Source organism: Labrus bergylta, chromosome 19 (genome assembly GCF_963930695.1).
Source record: "Labrus bergylta chromosome 19, fLabBer1.1, whole genome shotgun sequence".
Taxonomy (NCBI): domain Eukaryota; kingdom Metazoa; phylum Chordata; class Actinopteri; order Labriformes; family Labridae; genus Labrus; species Labrus bergylta.
In genome coordinates this window covers 23,512,454-23,538,023 of record NC_089213.1, presented here as the reverse complement: position 1 = coordinate 23,538,023, position 25,570 = coordinate 23,512,454, and the positions used below count along the sequence as shown (strand labels likewise).

Here is a 25,570-nt window from a genome sequence, read left to right as displayed (position 1 = left end):
TCGTACACCCCAATACAGGTCATGTGTGACATCTTAAAAGACCACTCAAACGACTTGCATTTAAAATGTGGCTTATTTCATACATGTTCAGTTTCAGTATATTTGGTAGTCGGCAAGGTACAAAGTAGCACTTTCAATCTAGGAAATCCCAGAAGCCAAGAAAACACAAGTTATTGTTACTATGCAAGCTCCATTGAAATCATCTTTTGTAAGGGACCAAGATGATGCAAATAGAAGTGTGAGTTGGTGTGTAGAAAGTGAAGATAAAATATAGCTTATGGTCAAGCAAATAAATAAAAGTGAGCAAATAAATGACGAGCTATTGGGGGAGAAGTGTATAAAAAAACCCCACAAATCAGTTATTGAAGCGCATAAACTAAAATGAGTCATTCAAAACATTACAGTTTTGAACAGGTTATTTCAGAATCAGCTTTATTGGCCATGTATGCTTACACACAAGTAATTTGTAGTCAGTCAGCTGTGCTCCCAACGTACTAAAGTACATTAGATAAGCAGAGAATAATATATATGACAATTTCAATTGCTACACAATTGGCTTGAATGATTAAGTATGAAATATTAGATCTAGAGCACAAAAAACTATATTAGTTATTTATAAGCACATACCTTGATTAATATAAATCTATGAATTCGAAAGTATAAAAGTGTTTTATTTATGTTATTCATCGTCCATAAAGGCCTAGGTAGAAAAATGAAAGACGTCAAGGTTTGGGTGAAGTGATCAGAAAGACGCAGTGAAGTTAACTTGGACAAATGCAGGTGAGTTGTTTCCGTGAAGTTTCCAATCCTTCGAAATGGAAGCAGAGTGATACCTCTTCGTGTTTTTTTCCTGCTCTGATGCTAACGAAAGGATTGAGCACCTGGTCACACCTGCCAGGTAGCTTCACAACTGAAGTAATGGTCGCTACTAATCGGTAAGGGACGGGATATCGTTACGGTGATGTTACCGGGATTAAACAAACAGGTAAGGCTGTGTGTAACGTTAACGTAACCTTTTTTTGTTTTGTTTTGGTGAGATGGGTTAACTAAACTAAGCCGTGTAGGCTACTTCAAATACGTAGTTGTTCATCCACATTCCTCCCTGCTCTAAACTAGGCCCAGTTTTCACAAAAATAAACTTAAATCGTAACAACAAGACATTTGCTAAAACAAATACCTTTACTGAAGTGAAAATTGAACAGGCTAAACTGTTTACAGCTCAGGCTCAATGTAACAAGCTGAAAGTTTGACTTTAACAGAAACTCTAACTGAAGAGTTTTTTGGGTCTTTAAATACTTTAGGACTGATAACATGTAAATGAAGGCAAGTATAGACACAGAGGAACAGGCCAAATGTTTCCTGGAGCGGACTTAATTGTAAACTTGAACATCTCACTCAAACTTTTTCGAGTTTCGGGGATGAAAATATAAAATCCGAATTTTATTGCTCAAAATGTCACTAAAGCTAGGGGTCAACAAATTCAAAACAAGCCATGGTTTACAGGCCTAGCTAAATCACAACAAAACATTTATTTTAAAGGTTTAGGCTGTTTGTAGTGTTTGAGGCAGGCAAAGTCCAGCCTGTGTTAGGTGTCTCCAGAGAGCAGGAATGCAGCCATATTTATATAACTTGTTATTCTCTTTGTAGCTTAAATGTATCCGTGTTCTCTGTTAATGATTATCCTTACATATATGTAAGGATAATCTTTTCTGTCTTTTCTGTGAAAGATGATTAGTTTTAATAGTTTGTGTAGCTTTACTATTATCACCTGAGGAGTGTCAAACATATTCATGTTGGCATTTCAAACTTGAGGAAGTAGATCTTTCAGTAACTGGTTTATGCATTAGTCATGTTTTGTTCAATTTAATTTTATTTGTGCAGACATGTAAACATCTGTGTTTCTAAATGGAAGAAAAAGTGTCTTTTAGTCAACTTATTGAGCGCCTAAAAAATGAAATTGAGTTTCTTCTATAGAAACAGATACTGTTTTTCTTTTGTTGCAAAGAAGAAACATATTCAAGCAACTATTTTTTGACTATGATGATATTAGCCCTCATTGAACATTTCAGACTCTGTGTACGATGCTGCCTAGTGATTTGTCTCTGGTCTGTGTTTCTGCACACATTATCGTGTCTTGTATGAGAATGTGAGTTTGTGCTCCTTAATATAACTGAAGGATGGAGCATCAGTACATCTGTCTTCATAAGGCCATACTACATGAACTGCCTTCTCATCTGTGTTATTTACTGACTTCCTACAAAGGGTCAGAAGCTGTAACCTTTGGTCTGAGAGGCACATCATGTATGAAGCTCCACTAACTATCTTTTAGTCTGAGCCAAAGGGTCCCCTTAAACATTTAACGATTTTAACAACGATTTTAAACCCAGGATCAGTTGACCTGTGTATTCACATGTTATACTGCTGAATCATGTTGTTTTGGTTTGCTATTGTCTGTTATTATTTATGTGGAACTTTTTGTGCTGCTGTCTTGGCCAAGACTCCCTCGTAAGAAGTTTATGTATCTCAATGGGAAAACATTTTGTCTATTAGACAAATTAATTGTGTGTTTAAGCCCTAAACTAGAAAAATTTCATTTCTTTTAATTTGGACTTTGCTGATAAGACGTTGCTTGCATCATTATGGACATGTTTGTCCATTTGGGCAAATGTTTCCTCTTCATCTGGCCATCATGTTGTCTGTGTTAGTGCATATGGCACCATTTCTTGTAAGAAAGACTCTCTCTAGACAAATTTTGGAATGCAAATTATTTATTTTTTAATAGATCAATAGAACAATGTGAAACATGTTTACAACCCTCTTAAGTCACTAAGGACAAAAATGTCCACTTACAAAAAACTGCTATAAAAATAGAACAGCTTGATATTTTTTTTAAACTTTTTTCTGCATACATCTCTTAAACAACTTCAGCCCTGCTCAAAACTATCAAACATTCAATCATTTTTAGGAATTTAACCCTTTAAATGCCAGTTTGATTACTTGATGTCACTGTTGTTATTTATGAAAAAAACACAAAAACAAGTTATTTTCCATATAACAAATATTTGGTGGCTGGGGGATTTTTTTTTAAAATCAATCTTGGATATGTCAAAGATTATCCAAAATATTGACTTTGATGCATTGTTAGTTTTTGTGTAGCATCAGATTTAAAATGTAGTTCCCTGTTTGGACAGTGGAGGACAAAAATGTCCACATCCAAAAACTGCTATAAAAATAAAACAGGTTGATATTTTTTTCTACTTTTTTCTGCATAAATCTCTTAAACAACTTCAGCCCTGCTCAAAAATATCGAATATTCAATCATTTTAGGAATTTAACCCTTTAAATGCCGGTTTGATTACATGATTCTGGCATTTAGAATATTAAACATTTAGACGTTGTTAAACAATACTGCATATAAAATGTAGAGCTGCAAATTAGGATTATTTTTATTATCAAGTCATCTATTTATTATTGCCATCATTAATTGATTCATCTTTTGGATTATAAAGTGTAAAAGTGATTTCAGCATTAAACACAAACACTCTTTATTTACTCTTCCTGATGAAGCAGCAGATCCTCACGTTGTAGAAGCTATAACCAGCAAATGTTTCTTCTTCTTGCCTTATTTTATACATAAAGAGTTTATTTGTACTCATCTGTTAAGTGCAGTGTGGCAGATTTTCTAATAAACAACCGACACCTACACAAACTCAGACTCAATCTTTACCACATGTCGGTATGTGCAGGGGCACAACGAGAGGAACACACCCATGATAAACAGTGAACTTTGATTTTTACTTTGAGGCTGATTGTTTAAACAAGGTTACAACTTTTCCCCCTCCCAGGCAGAGCTCAACAAGTGTGTCCAAAAATGACTTTAAACAACCGGAAGGAGATTTGTTAACAGTCAGACTCTTGACAGTGCAACAAGTGTTTCCTGAAGAGAGACAGGATTCAAATCCAAAATGTCTGGCCAAGGTGGATTGAGCTCAGATTTACCTGAAGAGGGGGCACTTTTACCTGCTGATCTACAAATCGCAGGCAGAAAAAAGCTGCTAGAGAACGAGATTATCAGTGAAAAAAGGGAGATAGATGAAGAAGAAGACGACTTAAAGCACGAGGAATATGAAGAAGAAGAAGAGATGACCAGCTCTGCTCACCTGGAGCCCACTACTCTGCCGTGGCCCGGAGACAAAGACAAGAGGCCTCAGACAGATGATGATGATGATGATGATGATGGTAAAAGTGGGTCAGAAAAGAGAGTGTCCGAGCCTGAAGAGGGGGACACGGGGATCAGCAGGGGGAGTCAGGACCTGTCAGAGGAGCACAGTCAGTCAGAGAGCGGCAGAAAGAGTAAATCAAAGTGGAGGGAGAGCATGCCCGAGGGAGAGAGGTGGAGGGATGATGAGATCGGGGTGCAGAGGGACGATAAAGGGGATGGCTCACTGGCAGATGATGAACATGAGGAGGAGGAGGAGGAGGAAGATGATACAAACTGGATGCCAGAGAAAGCTGCTCTGGGTTTCACTCCTCATGTCACCATAGTGCGCCCGTCCAGCAAAGAGCTCCCAGAAGAGAGCCGACTCCTCATAGAGAGGGACGAAAAGAACGAGCCACAGATGGACACTGATTCAGCTGTGCAGTTTCAGCCCGAGTGGACAGAAGAGGACGACAAGTACTGTGAGTACAAGATTACACCATGATACTGTAGACTGTGTCCATATTCATGAACTTGTGTAAGGATTAAAAAAGATACATTCTCACTCACTGTGAGCAATGATCAGAATATAGAACAGATGTTTATTGCCATCTGCACAGGTACATGACAGTACAGGTACATTGGAATTATTGTGCGTTTCTCCCTGAATCAGCTTCTACAAAAAAAGTTAAAATTATATCTAAAATAGAATAGCATTATAAGAAAAAAAGAGTAGAAAAGTACAAAAAAAAAGGAAAATAAAAATAAGTAAGTTGTAGTAACAGCTAAGTGACTTAAAATAAACTGAACAGAAGCTATTCACTGTATTAAAGCAAATATATAATACAAAGAAAATAACAAAGGGGAACACTGTACAATGAAATGAAAATATAAATATGTTTTCTACATCTCTTATTGCACCTGAGGTTATTGCACACATATTTTTCACATTATATAATGACAGAGTTTTTTGTTTTTAAGGTTAATATTGCACACTTGTATTGCACTGTGAGGTGGTCAGCTGTCCATTTAGTCTGTGAGGTGTGGGGTGAAGTACTTCCTTCCCATCTTAATGTCCTGTGGTAGCAGGGAGATGCTCTCTGGCCTGTGGTGTCGCAGGTTATAGCCCGAGTTCTTCCACCTGAACAATTTGAGTTTACAGAAGGACTCCTAATGTCAATGATTCATCAAATAACTTAAACCAAGAGTGAAGTGAAGGAGTAACATTAGTGATTATCTGATTCATCCTTAAGAGCCAATCAGAGACTTTTATTAACTTTACATCTGAACATTCATTATTGTTTTAACTATAAATCCTTTATTTTACTAAATTAAGGTCTATCTTATGATTTACTCACATGAAATCTTCAAAATAACTACAATCTGATTATATAACATAAAACTTTACAAATAGATAATTAGAACATAGCCGTATTATCCGCAAGTTTTATGTTACTTCAGGTCACGTGTGTGTCTATGAAACATCATGTTGTAATGGAGCTGGAATAAGGACGGTCTATGGTGCCTTCTAGTGCTGGTCCAAAACACACCACTATAATAATAATAATAATAATAATAAATTAGATTTATATATTTATTATACCACTGAAGAAGAAAAGAAACGTCCATATAAAGCTTTAATCCTGTCTGATGTGAGTGTTTGATTACTGTTAGTGTTTAGGTTTCTGTCTTGGTCAATGTGCTTTGTGTTTGAGATGTCAGTATAAGTCTTAGGCACACAATATTGGGCATGTTTTGTTTTTAATGACCCAAAAATGCATTTAAACTCTTGAACACGCGCTGCTCGCTCCTGTTGCTGAATGACCAACAAATAACTTTCATTGGATAAACTGATAATATATCTGATTGCTGTGTGTAAACCAAAGTTTACTGCAGCACGTTTTTCACTCAGTAAAGGGAGTAAAGTTAGGGATTGATTTCAGCTGAGTGTGATGATGTCTTTAGTCCTTCATCAGATATAATCACACGTCTGCAGAGCGATGTCACTGCATTATGATGATTCCCCACATTGGTTTTCCTTCCTTAGACCTGTGTGAGCACCTGTGCAGTGAGAAACTGAGGCTGGCTCTGGCGACGGCGGCTGCTGCGATACTTTTCCCTCTGCTGGTGTGGGGGGGTTACGCCCTCCTTCCCTTTGACCCCCCGCTGCTTAGAAGCCCCCCACTCAGATTGGTGTACACACTGCGCTGCTCCTTCTTTGCCACCATCCCCCTCCTGCTCGGTAAGATCTCATCATGTTCATGTTTTTTAGTTACTCTGTAAACATCAACACAATAATCACATGTCATGTCTCTGCAGGTGTGGTGGTGCAGGGTGCAGCCCGACTCCGATTCAGCTCCCTGAAGCCCCTCTATCAAAACCAGCTGCTGAACAAAGAGGTGGCAGTGCATTGGCACTACGTCAACGAATCCCTTGCACTCTTCTTATTCTTCTTTCTGCAGCTCGCTGTCATGGCAACCTACATCAGCCAAGACCTGGTCAAGTTGGTGCCGTTGCTCACCATCATATTTGTTTTTGGAAGGTTTGTACACTTTGTTGTTACAAAAAAAAAAATAGATTGCAAAGGAGGTGATTTGGTGGTGTAGAAACCTGACAGGTTTATTTATCTGCAGTTTAAAGTAACATTCGTTTTTTCCCTCCAGCTTTTATGAGTGACTAGTTTAGTGTAATAGGGAAGTTCAGTTGCAGACGTCACACTCAGCACACTGGACAGAAGAAATAAAAGAAAAACAACTGCACACAACAGCGTGGGTGGACAGGACGATCACATAAATCATATCTTGTAACTTTAACTATATTGTCTCTTTCACTTTAATGCAAAAAAGCATGATTGATTTGAAAGTTCAAAACATGATAACCTTTGGGTCATTACATTTTGAACTTCCACATGCACCAGGAAAATCTGCAAGGAAGATAAAAACAAAAGTTTCACAGGCACATCAGCGCTTTGAGCTGAACACTTAAACCACTATGTTAACATAATCATGACTAGCAGATCAAATGTTTACTATCCTGAGCATGCTAACTTCTGCACTAAATACAAAGAACAGCTGAGCTGAACGGCAATGAAAAAGAAAACATTCTGTTCACACTTGCTTTCTTTGATGTGAGTTAAACAAATATCTGCCAACAGAACAAACAAGTCGATGTCGGAGTCAAATGTTTAGTCCAGACAGCAGCTGTCGACTTTCTCAATCCTCACTTTAACCCATGAGGGAGAAAAGACGATGACAGAACGGCCGGACGTTACTTTCAAGCTTATAAAGAATTTACGTTTTTAAGTTTCATTAAGGTTAATAATATTCTGTGCATTTTGCTGAGTTACTCTCTGTTATATCTCTGTGATGTTGTCTTTACTGTGGCCTACATAGAAAGTTGTTGAACAAGTGTCCCAGTAACTTTTTGAATGCAGCCACCTTTTCCATTTCCAAATAAACTGGTTCAACTGGAAAGTATACCTGTCAGACCAGGTGTAGGGTTACATAACCAAGAGGTCATTCAAAGCTGTTAAAGACTGAAATACACTGAGCATGTTTTACTTTTCTCCTCTTTTTTTAAAATCTTTTTGTTTTCTTTTATAATCCTGTCTCTTTTTTGCCATTCTGTTTTCTCCTTTTTAATTCTTATTTTGGTTCAGCTTGAGTTCTAAATTCAATCATGATGCCACTGGGGTTACAGTTTTATAATAATGGTCACATATTGTGCAAAATAGACTTAAGCATGTTTTTCTAACAATAATACAGTAAGTAACTAGCTGGTCTACAAACCTCCCAATGATGAGAAAAGTCCATCCTCTCCGTCTTTTGTCTGCTCCATTTTACAGAAAATGTGTGCTCAAACAGGCCATTTGGAGATTTTCCCTTTGTGACATCACAAAGGGCAGTAACCCCTCCCCCAGGTGGGTGACACTCCCACAGCTAGGTGTTTTTTTTCCACCCTCTTAGTGTACCTTTCCACCGTAAACAACTGGGCACATAGCGAGAGAGCCCGAGCCACATCCCCTTCTAGAGAGGGGGCATGGTCAAACACCTCTCATTTACATATTTAAAGGTACAAACACAGAAACAGTCTGTTCTGAGCAGGGCTGAAATAGAGGGGTTTATAGGCATGATCAAATACAGGATCAGAGTGGATTTAGAACAAGAAACATGATGCATATTATTTCAAGTAATAAAAAAAGCATCTATTAAGACATTAATCAAGCTCCGGCACAAAAACTGATAAGAGTTCAGTCATTTCCTGTTTTGCTGAAAATGAGATTGGGTTTAGAAGATGAGATCACATCATGTTGTCATTATCGATACAAAAGAAGCTGATTTAAATCCTCAAAGAGACAAAAGAGGGCTTAGTGACTCACTGTTATTTTCTCTTTAACTGCTCTTATTTGATATTTCTTATTCTCTGTGCTGCAGGCTGATCTACTGGCTCTGCCTCTCTCTGGGCAGCACCATTCGAGGCCTCGGCTTCGGCCTCTCCTTCCTCCCCATACTGGTCATGCTGGGAGCCAACCTGTACTACATCTGCTCGTCAGTGGGACAGGGGTCGGTGTTCGATGTAGCCCCGCCCGCCACAGCTCCGCCTCCCAGTCTGCGTTGGTGGGGTTGAAGGCGACATCAGATAATGATCGTGAGGTGTAAAAAGAAAAATGACTTTCAGATCATCACCCGAAAACACTCAGACTGTAGACAACTTGGCTCGTTTCTTTTGGAGTCCTTTTAAATCGTTATCAGATGTCAGGTCTTTAACACTACAGAAAACACTCCTTGAGCAGCTGTTTTGTCGTTATTACTAAGTACAACATCTGCAAGCTCGCCTTGGCTGCTGTTTCTTGTTCTGTTGCTTCCTGGTCAATATTAATAATGACATGCTGTAAATAATAACACAAAAAAATCCCAAGGAAAATGGAGCGGTGTTCTTTTTTTATGGACACATTTTTACAAGCAGGTGAATGTGTCATAATAAAGAATACTGCATACTTCTGTCAAAACCTGTAGTTTAAAAGATAAGAGCACTCTCCTTTCCAGCGCTGTATTATATTAGTAATCTCTCTCTCTTTGTGTCCCCGATGGTGAACAGCAGGAAAGCAAAACATAATTTTGATTTCACTGCACAAGAGATCAAATCAACATCTTTACAGTTTGTGTTCTTCAAACATTCCATTTGTTTCTCTTCCTCTAGATTTGCACTTGTTTTTTATATGTTCCATGGTCTTCTCTATGTTTGTTTGCCAAACGTTTTGCAGATCAGCCAGTTCTAGGTGATAGTCACTGCTGTTTTTCTTTCTGGGTAAATCAAACTTAAAGATTTTAACATGGTTGCTCCTGGAGATTAATTTCCCTGTCCATTAAACAGAGATTTAATTTCACACAGTTTATTTACTGTACTTAATTAGTGTGGCTAACATTAGCAGTGCCTTCAGTCCTCCTTACAGGGTCCACATGTCTGTGTTGGTCAAGTGGTTGTATGACACTTTACCTGTCCACGGTGCTGGTTAACATCCGGGCAGTAGAGTGAGGAGAGAAGAGCCATTAACCAGAGCTACAGCCTTTGCTAGTGGACGTTGGCTGCGTAACAGCTTGGACTCTTTCATCCCTAATAAGAACTTAAAGTAACTGCTTCTACACAGTGTAAGGAAGCGTATGGTAAACAGCGACTGTTATCTGTATGATAAATTAAACTGAATCATCTGCATGTTTATCTCCCGGGTTTATGAAGGCATTTTGAAACCAGTTGAGAGGTGTACGACCCTGTCACCACTCCAAAGGAATAACATATAGAGAGGTAAATACATGGCACAATAGTGCAGATTCAAGTGCATACAAGATGGAGCTTGAGTTAACTTTTACAATTAATTAATTAATTAGACTTTTTTTAAAGTAAATATCAAACATGAATGAGGTTGTGGGTTTATTATGTAGCTTTGAACTTCCTCTTTGTATGAAATCAGTAAAAATTAGTTGGAAAACAAAGTTTAAAAAGTTTAGATACACCAAAAAGGCATGTCAATTGAAAACTACACACGTGATTCTTTTACATTGTGTGCGTTTACTTACCTTATTTTATCTTTGCTGATTAAATTCAGTTTTGAGTTTCAGTACGATGATGCACCTTCTGTTTGGATTTGATAAATACAGTCATGAAACCTGAAAACTGTCAGATTGAAGCTCAGGATCCAGTGAGTCAGATATTGAATATAATTACCAAATAAGGTTATTTCTAGATACTTAAACATTTAAATGTAAACAATCAGAATTTCTATGAATGTTATTAACGCATCTGGAACATTTGAGTTTCTTAAAATGTTAAATGTCAAAGACTGTTGAACATATTACTGTTTTATCAATGAATGATTTGTTTAACAGTTGCATCCGTTCGTTTTTTAGTCTTTTTTTTTTTCTTTTTTTATGCATTAGAGAACAAGAATTTAAAATCTGTTCAATAAAGATTTGTTTACACATATCACCAAATATGTTGTTTAACTGATGTTTCAGGTCCAAATGAAGAGTTGATAAGACATTACCTTCCTTTTCATTGATCATCTGTCCAGCCAATAAGAATCTTTATAACAGGTCATGTGTCCTGAATCATGTAATGCTGCATTCATGTGCTGCTCAGGTGGTCCAAGCTTTAGCAATATATTTACACATCCATGCCAACAAAGCGTATTGAATTGAATTAGAGAAACTCTAAACATGGAGGTACCTTTTATCGACTGATGTTCTTCATTTTGACCCTGGCACTACTTTGACCCAAAAGTACTCAAATCCAACATGAGCATAAACATGTCCCTTCATTTTGTCATCATAATCCAGAACCTCAGATAATACGATTTAGAACTGTTGTAAAAATGTCTTCAATAATTTATCTTTATCTTCATATTTATATCATCAGTTGTACAAATAGACCTTCTCTTGTCTTTTAGGGTTCAGAAATGTCAATGTTCTTAATCAGCTTTTTCTTCCTTAAACACACCTCAGTCACTCACACAAAATAATCCATGGCTCTTCTACTTCAGGTCATTTCCTGAATATATATATATTTTTTAAGGCTTTTTAAAGAAAGAAAAGGTTTTCTTGGACACTGTTCAGGGAAAGTTACGAGACATTCTCCTTGAAACATCACACTCCCTATTTTCTCACCTGGAGTTTGTATTCACTCCTCACTTGATATCAAACTTTCACATTTTTATAAACATGTTTTAGCCTGTGCAAGATTCCAGTAAACCCCTCTGAATGAACGAAAACAAAAACACAAAGAAACTTAAAGAGCTGCGCCCTCAAACCTTTCTGCATCTTCTGCTTTTCCAGTCACATAAACATTCCAACAGATAATTTTATTCTAACCACAATGAGATTTGAATAAAAAAGTACTTTCTATATCTGAGATGGAAAGTAGTTTGACATGCAGAGAAACATCGACCCCTTACCCCAATAAAGTTAAACATACATCATCCTGTCACTGATGAGCCTGAGTTATATTTTAAAGGTAATGAGCTTCATACACACGTTGTACATGTGGGCTATTTCCAGTCTCGGTAGACTTTAAAACTCAAACTCTATGTATCACTTAGAACTCTCTACTGAGGTTAAGAGGTGGCGTGCACATAAAAGAATGGCTCTTAATGGTACAGAGGGAAATTGACTTTGGATGCACTTTTTCTTCTTGCTTATTCTTATTATATGTTCACTGTGGCTTTAGGACTCAAATCCGTCTGCTGAATCATTTTAGTTTGGGACAAAATGAGATGATTGGATGACTTCCCCACACAAACTCTTCCACTGCATATTTTGCACATAAGCTTAGTCCTCCTCAACATAAAGCTGGAGAGCCAATGGCACAAGAGGAATGTCAGAGTAAAACTTCTCTAACTACTCTTCCTGCACTAGAAGTGTGAGAGAGCATGTTCATGTCTCTGGTTAGATACTGTACTGTTTACTTTCAATTATGCAGTCAGCAACTGATAAAAAAAAACCTCAGCCTGTGAGTGGTAAAACATGTTGTACCCAGGCCTTTAGTCATTTTGACCCCCCCCCCGCCAAAAAAAAAATACAACAAAACAGGACATCAACTTCACTCTCAGTCCAGTATCCAATGACAACATATCAAAATCTAACATATAGAAAGAAAACACCAGACCAATATGTTTTAGCATTAAGGTGAATGAAGATGGGTTTTGGTTGCCATGGTAATAAAGTACTTTCTGTTTTTGTTGATTGGCTCACACAGTTGCTTCCTTCAAAGTACGACATCATCTAAATTTAGACGTCTTATTATCACCAGGAGTGTGAAATGAAGCTTCATAGCACTTGTTTGTAATCGTGACAACCAGTAGAAGAAAAGAAAAAAAGAACTGACAATAAAAACCTTTGAACACATCTTATTAATGATTTCATGAAGATGACTTGATGTTTTAAGTGCAACAAATTAAGGTCTCTAGTTAGAGGCAGATGTTTTTTTTCTGACACTAAACAACCAGAGATTTATCTTTTTCTGTTTTTCATGACAGGAAACAAAATAAAGCAGACTCCAGTTCATTTCACTCAGTTTGACTATTTAATATATAAAATACGGTAAAACATACGCAAAAAGGGTAAGGTCTCAAGGGACTTGGATACTTTGGTACAACAAACACTTTTTTTGTAAAAGCGGTATAGAATTTTAATAACATATCAGTGCATACTTTGTATATGAAAATATACACAAACTGTATATCATTCTCAAAAAAACAACAAAAAGAAATATTTTCTTTACAACAAAAACCCAAAGCAGACTAGCTCAACACAATATATTAGCTATAAATTTCATCTTTAGTATTTCATATGCTACATTATTCAGAGTTGTTGTCAAACTCACTTGTGATGCATGTCCTTTATCATTACTGTGTGTAACACAGGTTTTCTTGTTACAAGTATCCCATGCATTTACATGATTCAAATTATTCATGAATGACTAATTTCAGTTGTTTTCCCGTTTTTATAAATATATTCTATATCTTAATTAAAATTGCAGCATTTAACTGGTATTTCCTTCATTGCATTTGCTAATACCACAAGAACTGATCGTGCAATTTTCAGCATGTTGTTTAAAAAAAGGAAACCAGTACTATATGTTTATGATAAGGATGAAAATATAAGAGAGAGAGAGAGAGAGAGAGAGAAATCAAAACAGTTGACTATCCTACAAAATAGCAATAAAATAAAAGCTCCATAATAATATCATCATCATAATAATAATAAGACAATGGAACTGTCACCAGCACAAATTAATCCAAAAATAGTGAGATTCTAAAAAACATTGTACACGACGAGTAACAGGGGTGCAGGTTTCATTTCTCATATAGATTGTCTTGGGACTACACTGCCAGAGTGGACAGAGAAATCTTTTTGTACATGAACAAACCTCAATCGGTGTGGTGTCACATTTCAGTCCACCATCAGCGCCAACAAACACAAACAGTTTACAAATTAAATTATTCTTTTTTATAATTTCACTGGAAATGTCTGTGAGGTAAAACAGATCGTTAGCTCTGTCTGACGGAGATTTCAACGGCTTAGATCTCGAAAAGAAATGATTCAACATTTAGTTTTCTTTAAGGAAGTTGGAGATAACTGATACCGCTCTAATGACTCGATGGTAAATTAAGCTATAGCCAGCTGCCTGTTAGCATAGCTTAGCATCAAAAATGGAAACATTTTTCTTTAATAACTGTCAAGTAGAAATGGACAATATCTTGGCATGTGTTTTCATTCAGATGTTTTGATGCATGTTTTTTAAATTTTTCACAAGAAAAACCTGAGACAAAATAGAACATAAAAAAAAGTCATCAAATTATTGCAGGACAGATTTTGCTTTTGGATAAACTGAGAACGTTTGTGTATTTCTGAACGAGAACCACCAATGAGTGCGATGGATAAATATATATGGTGATGAAGTGCGTGACCTTTCACCCTGGAAAGATCTGAAATAGAAGTAATGAAAACAGCAGATTCTCAATGTTTGCATAACATTACTGGATGGAATAAAATATTTAAAAATGTTGGTTGTAAAATGGACTTAAGGACATGGCATGAACACCCCCTTAAAGGTAACCTGCAAGGTGTGTTTAGTTACATTAGGAAGAGGGTTAATGTAAACCTTTGTGTCGTGCTAAGCTAACCTGTTTCTGATCCTTTTACTCCATTTCTCAAAATGTTAGTCAACATCTTTGTGTGATATCTTTTCTTTATCAGTATAAGAGTCAAATCTTCTCCAACATGATTATTGAGAGTGAAAGTTTAAATGTTTGCTGGGGATGATTGGCAGAAGGAAAAAACCTGAAGTCCTCAGAGTGGAAAGCTTCCACACTGTCCAAAGAGGGACGGAAAAATGACCTGATCATGGAAAAACATCAACAACAACACCGGTGTGAAAACATCACACTGAGGTTCTTCTACAAATTTATGGTGTTGGTGCAAACGCTGGTTTGACTCTGCTGTGACCGATGAAGGGGCAACAGTTCAGACAAGCAGCCGTGTCCACTTCCTTAACAACGCCTTCACTGATTTAAAAGTGAAGGATGGTTTGAGCAGATAGTAAACAGTCTTTCACCACCAGTCTGCACTTTGAGCAGCGTCTCACTGGATTAAAGGTCAAGCAATCAGGAGAAACGTTTCTATTTGAAGACTAAACAACCCGTGTACACACACTCACACACTAACCTGAAATGGTTCAGACAGTTTGTACTAAAAAAAACATACCATTAAACAACAAACACAGCACTTGTTAGCCAATTTCTTGACTTCATTTCTATGTGAAAAAAGGCAAAAAATCTGTGTCTGCTTAATGTGAAAAGATCTAACATGATTCTTTAAGCGTCAAAGAAGTGATTAATCTCTTAACTACACTACAAGTGAATGGCAGTGTCCTAATCATTCCATGTTTAGGTGGTTATGGACGACTTCACTTTGATCGTGGGGTTTATTTTTTGTGTGGTAGGAGAATATGATGACACCACAACCAAGCAGGCCTCTTGTGTGTGAGGGACAGAAAGTGCACACACCATCAACACGAGCATAAAATAGGTTTACTGAAACAAGTTCGATCCACTAGCACAGACTAGTGTGGCGTTTACCCCTGCACATATCAATTTCACACTCATATATGCAAACAGATCCACTGAGAATCAACACATTGCTTGTTTTTAGGGATACCTAGCAAAGTCTATGCAAATATATTCATATGTACATACAACGTGGTTTGAAGCTGAAAAGCTATTTTTACTCTGTCGCCAACTGAAGCGGTAGAAATATAGAAAATGTCTTTTTTCCTTACACTTTTTCCAAACACGGCAAAGAGCTAAGGAGAGCTAGAGAGAGCTAAAGAGGACATCAAAGCTTTTGTATAAGGAGTGATTTTTTATACAAAGTCAGAATTCCTACTTCTGGACAACTAACAGACCTTCAAAACATTTTTTTTTTTTTTTTTAAATACCAACAGATAAAGAACACTTGGACTGAAAAAACCAAATACGTCCCTACCTCAAAAACAGCCACCAAAGGCTCAAAAAACTCTCACTATGCATTTCACTGGATGGCATCTACTCCTCTATAATAAGCTGAGTGCTGATTGGCTGGATTTCTGCTGCAACAAATTCCAATCCAACTTCCAGAGGAGATGAGGAGAGAACGGGAGGAGGAGCCCCCCCAGTCTAAGGAGATAGTGCTGAAGAATTCAAAGAATCAGTTCCTGGTTCTTGTAGTTTTTCCAGACAGTGTGAGTGATAATCCGTCTGAGTCCCTGCACACTTTGCAAGAGGCATTTGGCATTTTTTCTTGTTGCAGAGAGGTCGAAAATTGGCACCCTGGCAGGGTCTCTCAGACAACCCTGTGTGAGTCTGTTTGCCCAGTGCCAGATATATTTATGCTCAGCCCTCACACTTGTCCAGATTTAATCCAAAAGTGCAGTTTGAAGTGACTTAATGGAAGAATGAACGGCACACAATCCAAGCTACGCTGGGTTTAAAGAGTGAGTCATACAGCATAAAGTCCCATAATGACAACAAAGCCACCAATCACACTGCGAACAATGTAGCAGAGCTGTGTGTAAATACATGAAGGTTATGCAGAAACCATGTGAAAGATAAATGTTCTAACAATAAAAATGACTATAAGGGGGAGTCCATTCAAGCAACAAGGCTTTCAAAATCTACTGTTCGTCTGTTCACGGGACGACCCGGGAAAAAAGATCCAGCTGAGCATAAAACTGTCGTCCCTCTCAGAGCGCGATCCCCACAACATCTTGAATTCTTTTCTGTTATTTGGCAAAGCCTTGTAGGTCTGTGTGACGCAGCTGAGCTGTATAATTTGGGACAGAGGCAGATGTGTGATGATAGTGTCACATGGCAGTGGGTGAGGGGGATTGGGCAGTGGGGTTTTTTAAGGATGAGTGTGGGTGTGTGTTTGTGGGTGTTTGAGTGTCCCCAAAACCTCAGTGAGCGTGCAAAGCCTCTATGTCACCCAGGCGTCCAGTCTCATGCGCTTGATGTTTCCTCCCTCCTGCTCCTGCTCGTTTGACGCCCGGAGGAGCTCGGCCGAGGGGCTAAAGTCGGGCGGGACATTACGGCCGGCAGGGCCAACGCTTCCTGTAGCTCCGCCTCCTCCTCCCGCGTTGCCTCCTCCGCCTCCGGTCGCGCCGCCGTCGTCACGATCACTCCCTTCGAAGGAGCTGGCGTTGCTGCTCACGCTGTCAGCAGGTGAGCGGCCCGTCGGGGGCTCCAGGCACAGCAGGGAGCCCGGGTACTGCGGCGGCGCAGTCAGGATGGATCCGGCTGTGGTCGAGGACGGCGTGGAGGAAGATGGAGGAGGGCAGGGTGTGCTGCGATCGCGGCCGGGCGAGACGGGCTCCGACTTGATGCTCACGCTCGAGTTGGTGCTGACGGTCAGCATGGCTTGAGGTATGTGAGTCACAGGCCTGAGAACGGGGTTACAGAGGACAGAGAGAGGAAGGCAGTGAGGGACAGAACGAAGAGGAAAGGCCAGAGACAAACAGACAAATGATTAGCGACTTGACAAAAGGCTCATGAGAAGCATTACAAGGCACAGCACCGACAGAGAAAGCCACACTCCTTTTGTTCAAATCAGTTCATTCTGAGCCTTCAAAGCAGAAAATGTGTCCCCAAAAGATCAACAGAACAGCCCAGGATGCATGAAATGATTGGTGTGAGAGGGTGGCTCGCAGTGAGGCGGCTACCATGTGATGTGTGAACAGAAAATAATGTTAAGAGACCAGTAGTGGAAACCAGAACTACGTCTCTTTCCTGTTTGACTGCAGACAGCAGCAGACATGCTGGGGGGAGGGGGGGGGGCGGGGGAGCAGCCAAAAGCGCACAGACACACAGGAAACAGGAAGTGTGATACAGTACCGGCCCAACCACTCATCTCTACCCAAGAGCAGGTTGGACGGAGAGCCAACACTGTGGGGAGAAAACAAAAATGTTGGAGCCCAAAACCAAAAGAGAAGAAGGTGGGTCAGAAGGCATGTGTGGAGAAAAGTGTGAAACATTATTGCGAGCAAAGTCTCTCCGACAACAGCAATAATGTTAGAATGTCTCAGCATCAGAAACACAAAGACCCCAATCTGCTGAATATTTGTATATGGTGTTAAGAGTGTGTATGGTGGCCCTTAAGGATAAAAAAAACATGCAAGAGTGAGTGAATGCAAACTGCTGTTATGCCTTAGTGAGGTACTTTCAGAGTTTAATTAAGAATAACTTTTCTTTCTGCAGAAGTGTACGGCAGCCCTCAGAAGCAAGTGATGCACTCTAGTGAACTAGTGATACATTTTCTTTCTTTGATTTTTTTGTCCAAATTGTTGTCTTGTGTTTATGACCAAACAAAAGGTTTAAAAATGATCTTGCCAGAATAAGTTTTTATATATTAAAGAATACAACAGAAAAAAACACAGGATTATAATTTAAAATCCTGAGGATTTAAATGAAATATTATTTTACATTCATAGGGTTAAAAGAAAAACCCAGCTGGATACTTTATACATGTGTTACATGTTACATACAGAAACCATTGCAGGTGACTTCAACTAACTAAATCCATATCTGCAGTCAACGACTTAAACTGATCAAAAAATACATTCATTATTATTCCTGCCTCATCAGTAAAATGTCAAAAGTTGATTAAGTTTATCTCTAATATTTTATCAAATCAATGTTGGCCTGTTATTTTAGCAACATATGTTTCATGTAGTTTTGTGTGGACTACAAACACCCCCCCTGCAGACAAGGTCATGACATGTCACACACGCACACACTAGCAGTGGCTGTTCACCTCAGATTTGCAGCCAGACTGGACACCTGGCTAGACAGCTCGTTCTGTTTGTCCATGCCCCACATGCTGTGGACGAAAGGAGAGAACACACTTAAAAGATCTGTGTTCATGCTACCAAATACCAAAAAAAAAAACAAGGCAGCTCTGCAGGATCCAGCTCCCGTAGCTCCCGCAGCTCTGGTCACTCTGAAACTGTCCACTAATCTGACACAGAGGCTTCACGGCTCTTACTTAAACCTTCAACCAAAAATAAGAAAAGAGTGAACATTTCTGCAAAATGGTGTGAACAAGTTTTCTAAATAAAGGGTTCCACTTGACTCGAGTAATTTTCCTTTTCCTTTCTAAACCTAGAAACATCCAGAATTGAGTAAAATCAAGTGAAAATAATGGACGCCTCTGGCAGAATCTGCCTTTTTTATTTTAGACAATGTTTGTTTGAATTTTGTCTTTAAGGCTAAATATCATTCTGAATGTCTATGAAGGGTTGTGACAGCACTAAGACAGAAAGCCAGTGTACGTGTTTATGTGTGTGTATGTATGTTTATGTGTGTGTGTATTTGTTTGTGTGTTTGTGTGTGTGTGTGTGTGTGTGTGCGTTTGTGTGTGTATGTTTATGTGTGTGCGTTTATGTGTGTGTATTTGTTTGTGTGTGTGTGTGTGTGTGTGTGTGTGTATGTATGTATGTTTATGTGTGTGCGTTTATGTGTGTGTATTTGTTTGTGTGTGTGTGTGTGTGTGTGTGTGTATGTATGTTTATGTGTGTGCGTTTATGTGTGTGCGTTTATGTGTGTGTGTTTCTCACAAATCTGAAGTTCCAAAAGCATAAACTTGTATCTTTAATGTATTGTCAGGACTGGGCCTCTTGAGATGTGACTTCATATGATGCAGTCTGTAACTTAAAGGAGCCGATGGAACCTTATTGAGCTGTTTTTACTGACGATTTGATTCACAGTGGTAAAACATACTTACCTTTCACAGTAAATCGAGCATCATTTCAGAGGTTCTAGTGTTTTAGGTTTTTGTACAGTGACCTTTTTTAAAATCATTTGTCGCCTATACTAAACTGTTCCTGAAACATTCCCATCCTTACAGTTTGACACTGTGTTTATATAAATTAATAAAACAAGAGTAGATAAATGTTGGTGAATACTGCAGTGTTCACATTTTATTCCTAAATATATATTTTTTAACCATAATATCAGCTAGCAGTTATTAAACAAGGCAGGCCTATAAGGGGAGGATCCTTAATCCTTAAAAAAATTATATTTCAGATATTGCAGACTGATAATTAAAAAAAATATATAGATTTTAACTATGACTGACGTGTTTAAAATTAATTGACATTTTCTTTTTTGTTTGTATGACATTAAACGTTTTACTTTGGTATTGTTTTTTTAGTTTTTTTAACAAGGCTCCCTCTATTCTGTTTTAGTAAAGGAGGGTTAATGGTGAACTCTTATTGTTCTTTTTATATGAGCACAAGTGATATATTATGAAGTCTTACTTTGGGGTGTCACTTTGAACAGATCTCGTGCCTTCATAAAAGATCTTTGATTAGCCATCAGTCTGTTATTAATAGAGGATCTTTGAGGCAGCAGGATTGTTGCTGAAGAGCCTCAGATACAGCAGATATATTCAGGTTGATGTTATGAAGAGGCAGAGATGGAGAGATGTCGTGAGAGACCAATTCACCAAAACAAACGTGAATTGCTTGTAGAGAAAGTCATGGTATGGATATCATGCATTTGGACTGGAAGTATGTCAGTAAAAAAAAAAGGGTCATCAGTGGACAGATAGTTGTGACACCAGCCTGTAGAGCAGAAATATGTCAGCCCAACACCATCTCCCCTGTCACCTGATGTGAGAGACGGAAATCTTCAGGAAAAGGGAAAGACGCAGCGCTGCTTTGAAGATGGATAAAGACTTACACCAAGTTGCTGAGTAATGAAGGATTAAGTTGTTGTTGTTGTTGCTGCTGGGCCTGCTGCTGCTGTTGCTGTGGTTGCTGGGAAACAGCCTGCTGCTGTTGCCATGGGGACACACTGGTTGGCAACAAACCGCCAGGTGATGCCAGAGCGTGTAGAGCAGTGATGTCTGCACTTGTCAGCTGGTACTCTGAGAGGGGGAGAAAGGAGAGGAAGTCCAAAATTGAATGCTCAAAGTTTCCTTATTTCATCACTGGGAAAATATTTTTTTAAATATTGTTTACAGCCATCTGTTCCTTTCTACTTTCAATAAAAGGATCTTCTTGTGTGTTCAGTTTACCTGTGTTGTACACTGTGGGCATGGCGGAGAAGGGCAGCCCTTGTGCCAGGAGGCTCGGTGTTGCCACAGAGACCACTGGTGTGGTGAGGCTTTGAGCCACCTGAGCTCCTGCTGCGAGCCGCTGAGCGTTCTGCAGTCAGACGAACATCGACAGGTTAGTCACAGCAGAAACATGGAGCAGACTGTCAGCTCTGCCCTGAAGCTAAATGACTTATTACATTAACGCGGGATCGTTTCTGACATGCTGGGAATGACGATATGGTTTGATTCATAATGATGTTCAGAGTGGAGTAAATCTCAGCGACATGTGGATTTACTGTCAGGAGGATTCTGATGACATGCATCAAGACAGTTGTTTTTGAGTGTGTTGTATTCAGACGTATTACATTAAAGGCACTTAAATCAACAGTTAGCTGTAATAATGGCTTAAGATGGGGTTTGTAATTATTTTTTTTCCTTCAGTTTGTCTCAATTAAAAAAAGGAACAGTAAAGAGATGAAGAGTTATTAGACATGAACTGGAGATATTGCAGATACTTTACACTCAGGCACCAAGGCTGTGGCTTTTCTCTTCTTAGACCTCATCAGTATTGACAAACACAATGTCATAGTTTCTCATCAGAAAGAATCTATAATAATATTTAGTGCAGCAACTATTCATTCTTTAAGCAATGAATCTGCTCATTATTAGCTTGATTAATTGACTTTAGATTATACAAATCATATAAATAACTTGATTATCTGTGCAGCGTTTATACCTTTTTCAACACTTTCAACACTGACCCCGCCCCCTGTGCGAACAATAAAAGGTTATCTTATCATATTAAAGTTTTTAGCTCTTTAACAGTCTACCAGTAAGGAGATACATTTTGATTTTTCACACGCTATTTGAATATTTACAACATTTCAGAACATTACCCTGGCACATTAAAGGCTTTATATGTGATTTTTTTGATCCAGCAGATGTCGCCCTTGAGCACCAGCATTTACCTGAAATGAACGTGATCTAGAAACACAGTTAAGCAGTGAGTACAGTATGTTATTCTTCTTTTCTCTAGTCCCTCAATTAAACTACTTTCATACACGAGGGGAGGAGTCAGCCAGCCGTCCAGGCGATGTAAACAAACTGAAGATAGGACTCTGAAAACTCTGAAAACATCACAGACAGTGGGACTCGGGTGTTACACCCATTGTAGACAGTCATGACTCAGAGTTATTTTCAGAGGATATACTTGATTTATATTACATTTAAGTGTAAAAAATCACATATAAAGCCTTTAAACTATAACTACATGAACACTTGAAGCTATCTGGAACTATTTCATCTCTAGTTTTGAACTCTAATTGAGAGCACGGCTGTTCTTGTGTTTCTCCAGCGGATGTCACTAAAGGTCTCACAGTGTGATACCTGTGCGCACTCACTGACAGTGCATCATACCTTTATATTTCCATTATTCATTTTTTAGTGAAGGCTTAGGGTACAAACCTGCCGCTTTCTTAGTGTTTGAACATTAAGTCAGACATTTACAAGGGAAATATTCAGTGTTTTCTCCAACACAGGTGCAGTAAACACACTGTGAGAGACCTGTTAACTGCTCCAGTGAGGTTTGGTTATTATGAAGCCGCTCTGGCAGACACAAATCTGTGTCGTAAAACAACACTTTGTAGTCTGGTTCCGCTGAGTTATACCGCAGATAAAAGCAAGCTGACGTCATCTGTAACATTAGAATAATAACAAGTCTGCACAAAGAAGCCAGAGGTGCAATAATTCAGGTCTGGAATTACACTAATGAATTGTGAGACCTTGTGAATGAAGATCATGCAGAGAGGAAACATTGGGCCTGAGTTATGACTGTAGAGAGAGAGAGAGAGAGAGAGAGAGAGAGAGAGATGGAGACAGGGAGGGAGAGGGAGAGAGAGAGCGAGAGAAGGAGGGAGAGAGATGGAGAGAGAGAGGGAGAGAGAGAGAGAGAGAGAGAGAGAGAGAGAGAGAGAGAGAGAGATGGAGGGAGAGAGAGATGGAGGGAGAGAGAGAGATGGAGAGAGAGAGAGAGAGATGGAGAGAGAGAGAGAGAGAGAGAGGGGGAGGGAGGGAGGGAGGGAGGGAGAGAGAGATGGAGACAGGGAGGGAGAGAGAGGGAGGGAGGCAGAGAGAGAGAGAGAGAGAGGAGAGAGGGAGGGAGAGAGATGGAGGGAGAGAGAGATGGAGAGAGAGAGAGAGAGAGAGAGAGAGAGAGAGAGAGAGAGAGAGAGAGAGAGAGAGGGAGGGAGAGAGAGAGAGAGACAGGGAGGGAGAGAGAGAGAGAAAGAGAGACAGACCGCAGAGACGGCCAGATTCAATTAAGTGCCTTTGTGAAGACGTGAGGCGGGGCGGCCGGGTGAGGGTGATGAAAATGAATCAGTCTTCTCTGGAAAATGAGATTCCTGCCCATCAACTTTGAGAGGAAGTGTGAAGAAGTGACTGACAGAGTGTAGCAGAGAGCAGCGGCTGTCATCGCTCTCTCTTTCAAAACATTCAGCCTCGATAAGGAGAGATCTCGATCTTTCCTGCATCTTTAACAATCTTTTACAATTACTTGGGGGAAAATCATCATTTATCCACTTATTGAAATGTCATTTATTTTTCCTTATAAATTAGGACAATTTTATGCTGCAGCTGTAACATATTTGTCTTGCTGGTTGATTTGCTTTGTGTTTTTAGAAAATAATGTTACCTACTCTTATTATTTCCTAGGTGACATTTTGAAATAACTTTTTATGTCTGACCCACAGTCCCAAACTCAAACAAACTGTATCTATTTTATAAATGAATTATAACATATAAAAGCATTAAAATAAGTAAAACAATTATTAAATGACCAAAAGTTGACCATTAAGTTGTGGATCCAGGCTGAGTTGTTAATTGTTTAAATAAACAGAGCCAGTTGATCCTCAAATGTTGAATGTTATAAGTTTTCTTTGTTGTAAACGTTTGTCGTCATGCAACATGTGAGCAAAATGCCTTTAATGTAATTCCAGTAAGCTTTATATCAACTGTACTTTAATATTTTGGTGGAAGGTGACAATGAACCTTTGTGTGAGTGTCAGTGAACAGGGAACATGCTCTGCAGCGCCTCACACCGCAACCTCAAGTGAAAAAAAACACCTATGCTCTAGGTGGCATCAAATGATGAAGTTAATGGGCCTGTTTAAAGGACTGACAGGATAACTCAGTTTCCACTGAAACACAGAGCACTACTACAGTGAAGGTTATTCTACGTTATCAATGAGAAGATGATCCTGAACACTGCAAAAAATGCTGCAACACACAACCATGAGTCCTGAACCACATGCAGTCAGGTTGGGAAACCACAGGCTGAATCTCAAGTTAAATGTCAGTGGAGCAAAACCAAAACAATGACAGGTCTTACTGTACAGTGTTGCAACCATGCTAACAATGTCACACAGTTGATAGCTATCGACTCATGCGAGTGACTGACATGAGGAAAAATCACCTCGTTTACCAACTCCAGCTCATCCTCTGTCTGTAAAGGGTGGTAACAGAGACAATTAAATGCTATTGGGATTCATGCTAACAACTACTGTCAAAGAAAATAGAGTAAATGAAAGTACATCCATGATGGTCATAACTGCCTGCTCTTCTTAGACTCATTTGTAGTTGTTTAGTTAATTTTGATAAAATGTCCCTAAACCTGCTTTTGTTTTTTGTCAACTACAAGCTGTTGACCTTCTCTTATAAAGATGATACAGTGAACTTTCAGCAGATAGATGCCTCAGCATGCAGAAGGCAGACACAGTTAGTCAACGTAAGCTTCCTGTTTGAGCTGTGTGTCTGGTTATCTGATGACTGTAAGGCCAATGTTCACTTTTCCTTTGAACTTTGTATTGGTCTCCACTAACTCCTGAAGAAAAAATCAGACTTTTTTTAATTTTTTTTATCTGCTACTTGCTTTGTAATGTTCTCTTCCTAAAAGCTACTCTCACAAAGCCTGGCCTATCTCAACTCTTCACTTTAAAGCTGTGCAAACTGTGGCTAAACCCATTATCACTCTGCACTGCACAGTGCACACTGTGTATTGCTTTGAACCAAATCAAATTAAACTGAGCCACGATGCTATATCGCCACCCTTTATTTTTTTAAGGGGGGATTGAACAAGTCAGCCCCAAGTGATAAATCCCCTACAAAAAATATATTAAAAGTATTTTTTGGTAGTTCTTCAAAAACTGCTTTATTGCATGATCTAAACGCTAACATGATCTGAATGCTGATAGTTCATCATGTTTCCATTTAAAGCTTGTAGGCTGCTAGCTGGGAGATTGTTACAGTAAGCAACATTTTAAATCTTAAAAACACAAACTGGAAGGGTAGGAGAAGTCTAGTGTAGCAGGCAGATACATGCGAGTGCATCTGGTGATTGGAACTAGCTAGGAGCTAACTGAGTCTGTATGTCATTTTGGGCTAGGCAGGTAGAGAGTGACTTTATACAAACCTTTTGATTGATGATTAGACTGAAAAGATCTGGGAGTTGCTAAAAGAAACAAACAGCAGGTGATAATTGTCTTCTCTGTGGGTCTGTCACTATAAGAGACTCTTCTGACCATCTTAGATTCTATGACGGGTGGGCGAAATTCATCTGTCAAAGGAAGACTGTATCATATGATGACAAGCTCCAGAAAAGCTAACATGTGGTGACACGTTGACAAGTTTTTCAGGTCCAACAGGAAGTAATGATCTATTGGCAGTGGTTTGCGTACTGTGTCAGACATGC

At 38.9% G+C, this 25,570-nt stretch overlaps 2 protein-coding genes across 6 annotated transcripts in view; one reads left to right on the top strand and one right to left on the bottom strand.

Moving 5' to 3' along the window:
* The first annotated feature begins 827 nt into the window (after positions 1 to 827).
* LOC109995006 (transmembrane protein 79) lies at positions 828 to 10,686 on the top strand. The gene is made up of 5 exons (XM_020648568.3): positions 828 to 985; positions 3,846 to 4,680; positions 6,246 to 6,440; positions 6,518 to 6,740; positions 8,632 to 10,686. The coding sequence occupies exons 2-5, from the start codon at positions 3,966 to 3,968 to the stop codon at positions 8,822 to 8,824; spliced, it is 1,326 nt and encodes a 441-aa protein (XP_020504224.1). The 5' UTR covers positions 828 to 985; positions 3,846 to 3,965; the 3' UTR covers positions 8,825 to 10,686.
* Positions 10,687 to 12,759: 2,073 nt separating this feature from the next.
* The window catches only part of mef2d (myocyte enhancer factor 2d), a 28,249-nt gene continuing 15,438 nt past the window's right edge, over positions 12,760 to 25,570 (bottom strand). Inside the window, exons 9-14 of one of the 5 annotated variants that reach the window (XM_020648554.3) lie at positions 24,296 to 24,325; positions 20,803 to 20,932; positions 20,466 to 20,652; positions 18,538 to 18,603; positions 17,619 to 17,669; positions 12,760 to 17,167 (exon numbers count right to left, since the gene is read on the bottom strand). In XM_020648554.3, coding sequence (XP_020504210.1) covers positions 16,705 to 17,167; positions 17,619 to 17,669; positions 18,538 to 18,603; positions 20,466 to 20,652; positions 20,803 to 20,932; positions 24,296 to 24,325 — 927 coding nt within the window. In that variant the 3' untranslated portion in view covers positions 12,760 to 16,704. The remainder of the gene's footprint in view (positions 17,168 to 17,618; positions 17,670 to 18,537; positions 18,604 to 20,465; positions 20,653 to 20,802; positions 20,933 to 24,295; positions 24,326 to 25,570) is intronic. The other 4 variants (XM_020648556.3, XM_020648555.3, XM_020648557.3 and 1 more) reach the window with 4 other exon arrangements.

Bases quoted from the DNA above. Each gene is read 5' to 3' on its own strand.
- LOC109995006 (XM_020648568.3), top strand. From the start codon at position 3,966: ATGTCTGGCCAAGGTGGATTGAGCTCAGATTTACCTGAAGAGGGGGCA. The intron at 4,681-6,245 runs GTGAGTACAAGA...TTCCTTCCTTAG, and splicing joins AGAAGAGGACGACAAGTACT to ACCTGTGTGAGCACCTGTGC. The intron at 6,441-6,517 runs GTAAGATCTCAT...ATGTCTCTGCAG, and splicing joins CACCATCCCCCTCCTGCTCG to GTGTGGTGGTGCAGGGTGCA.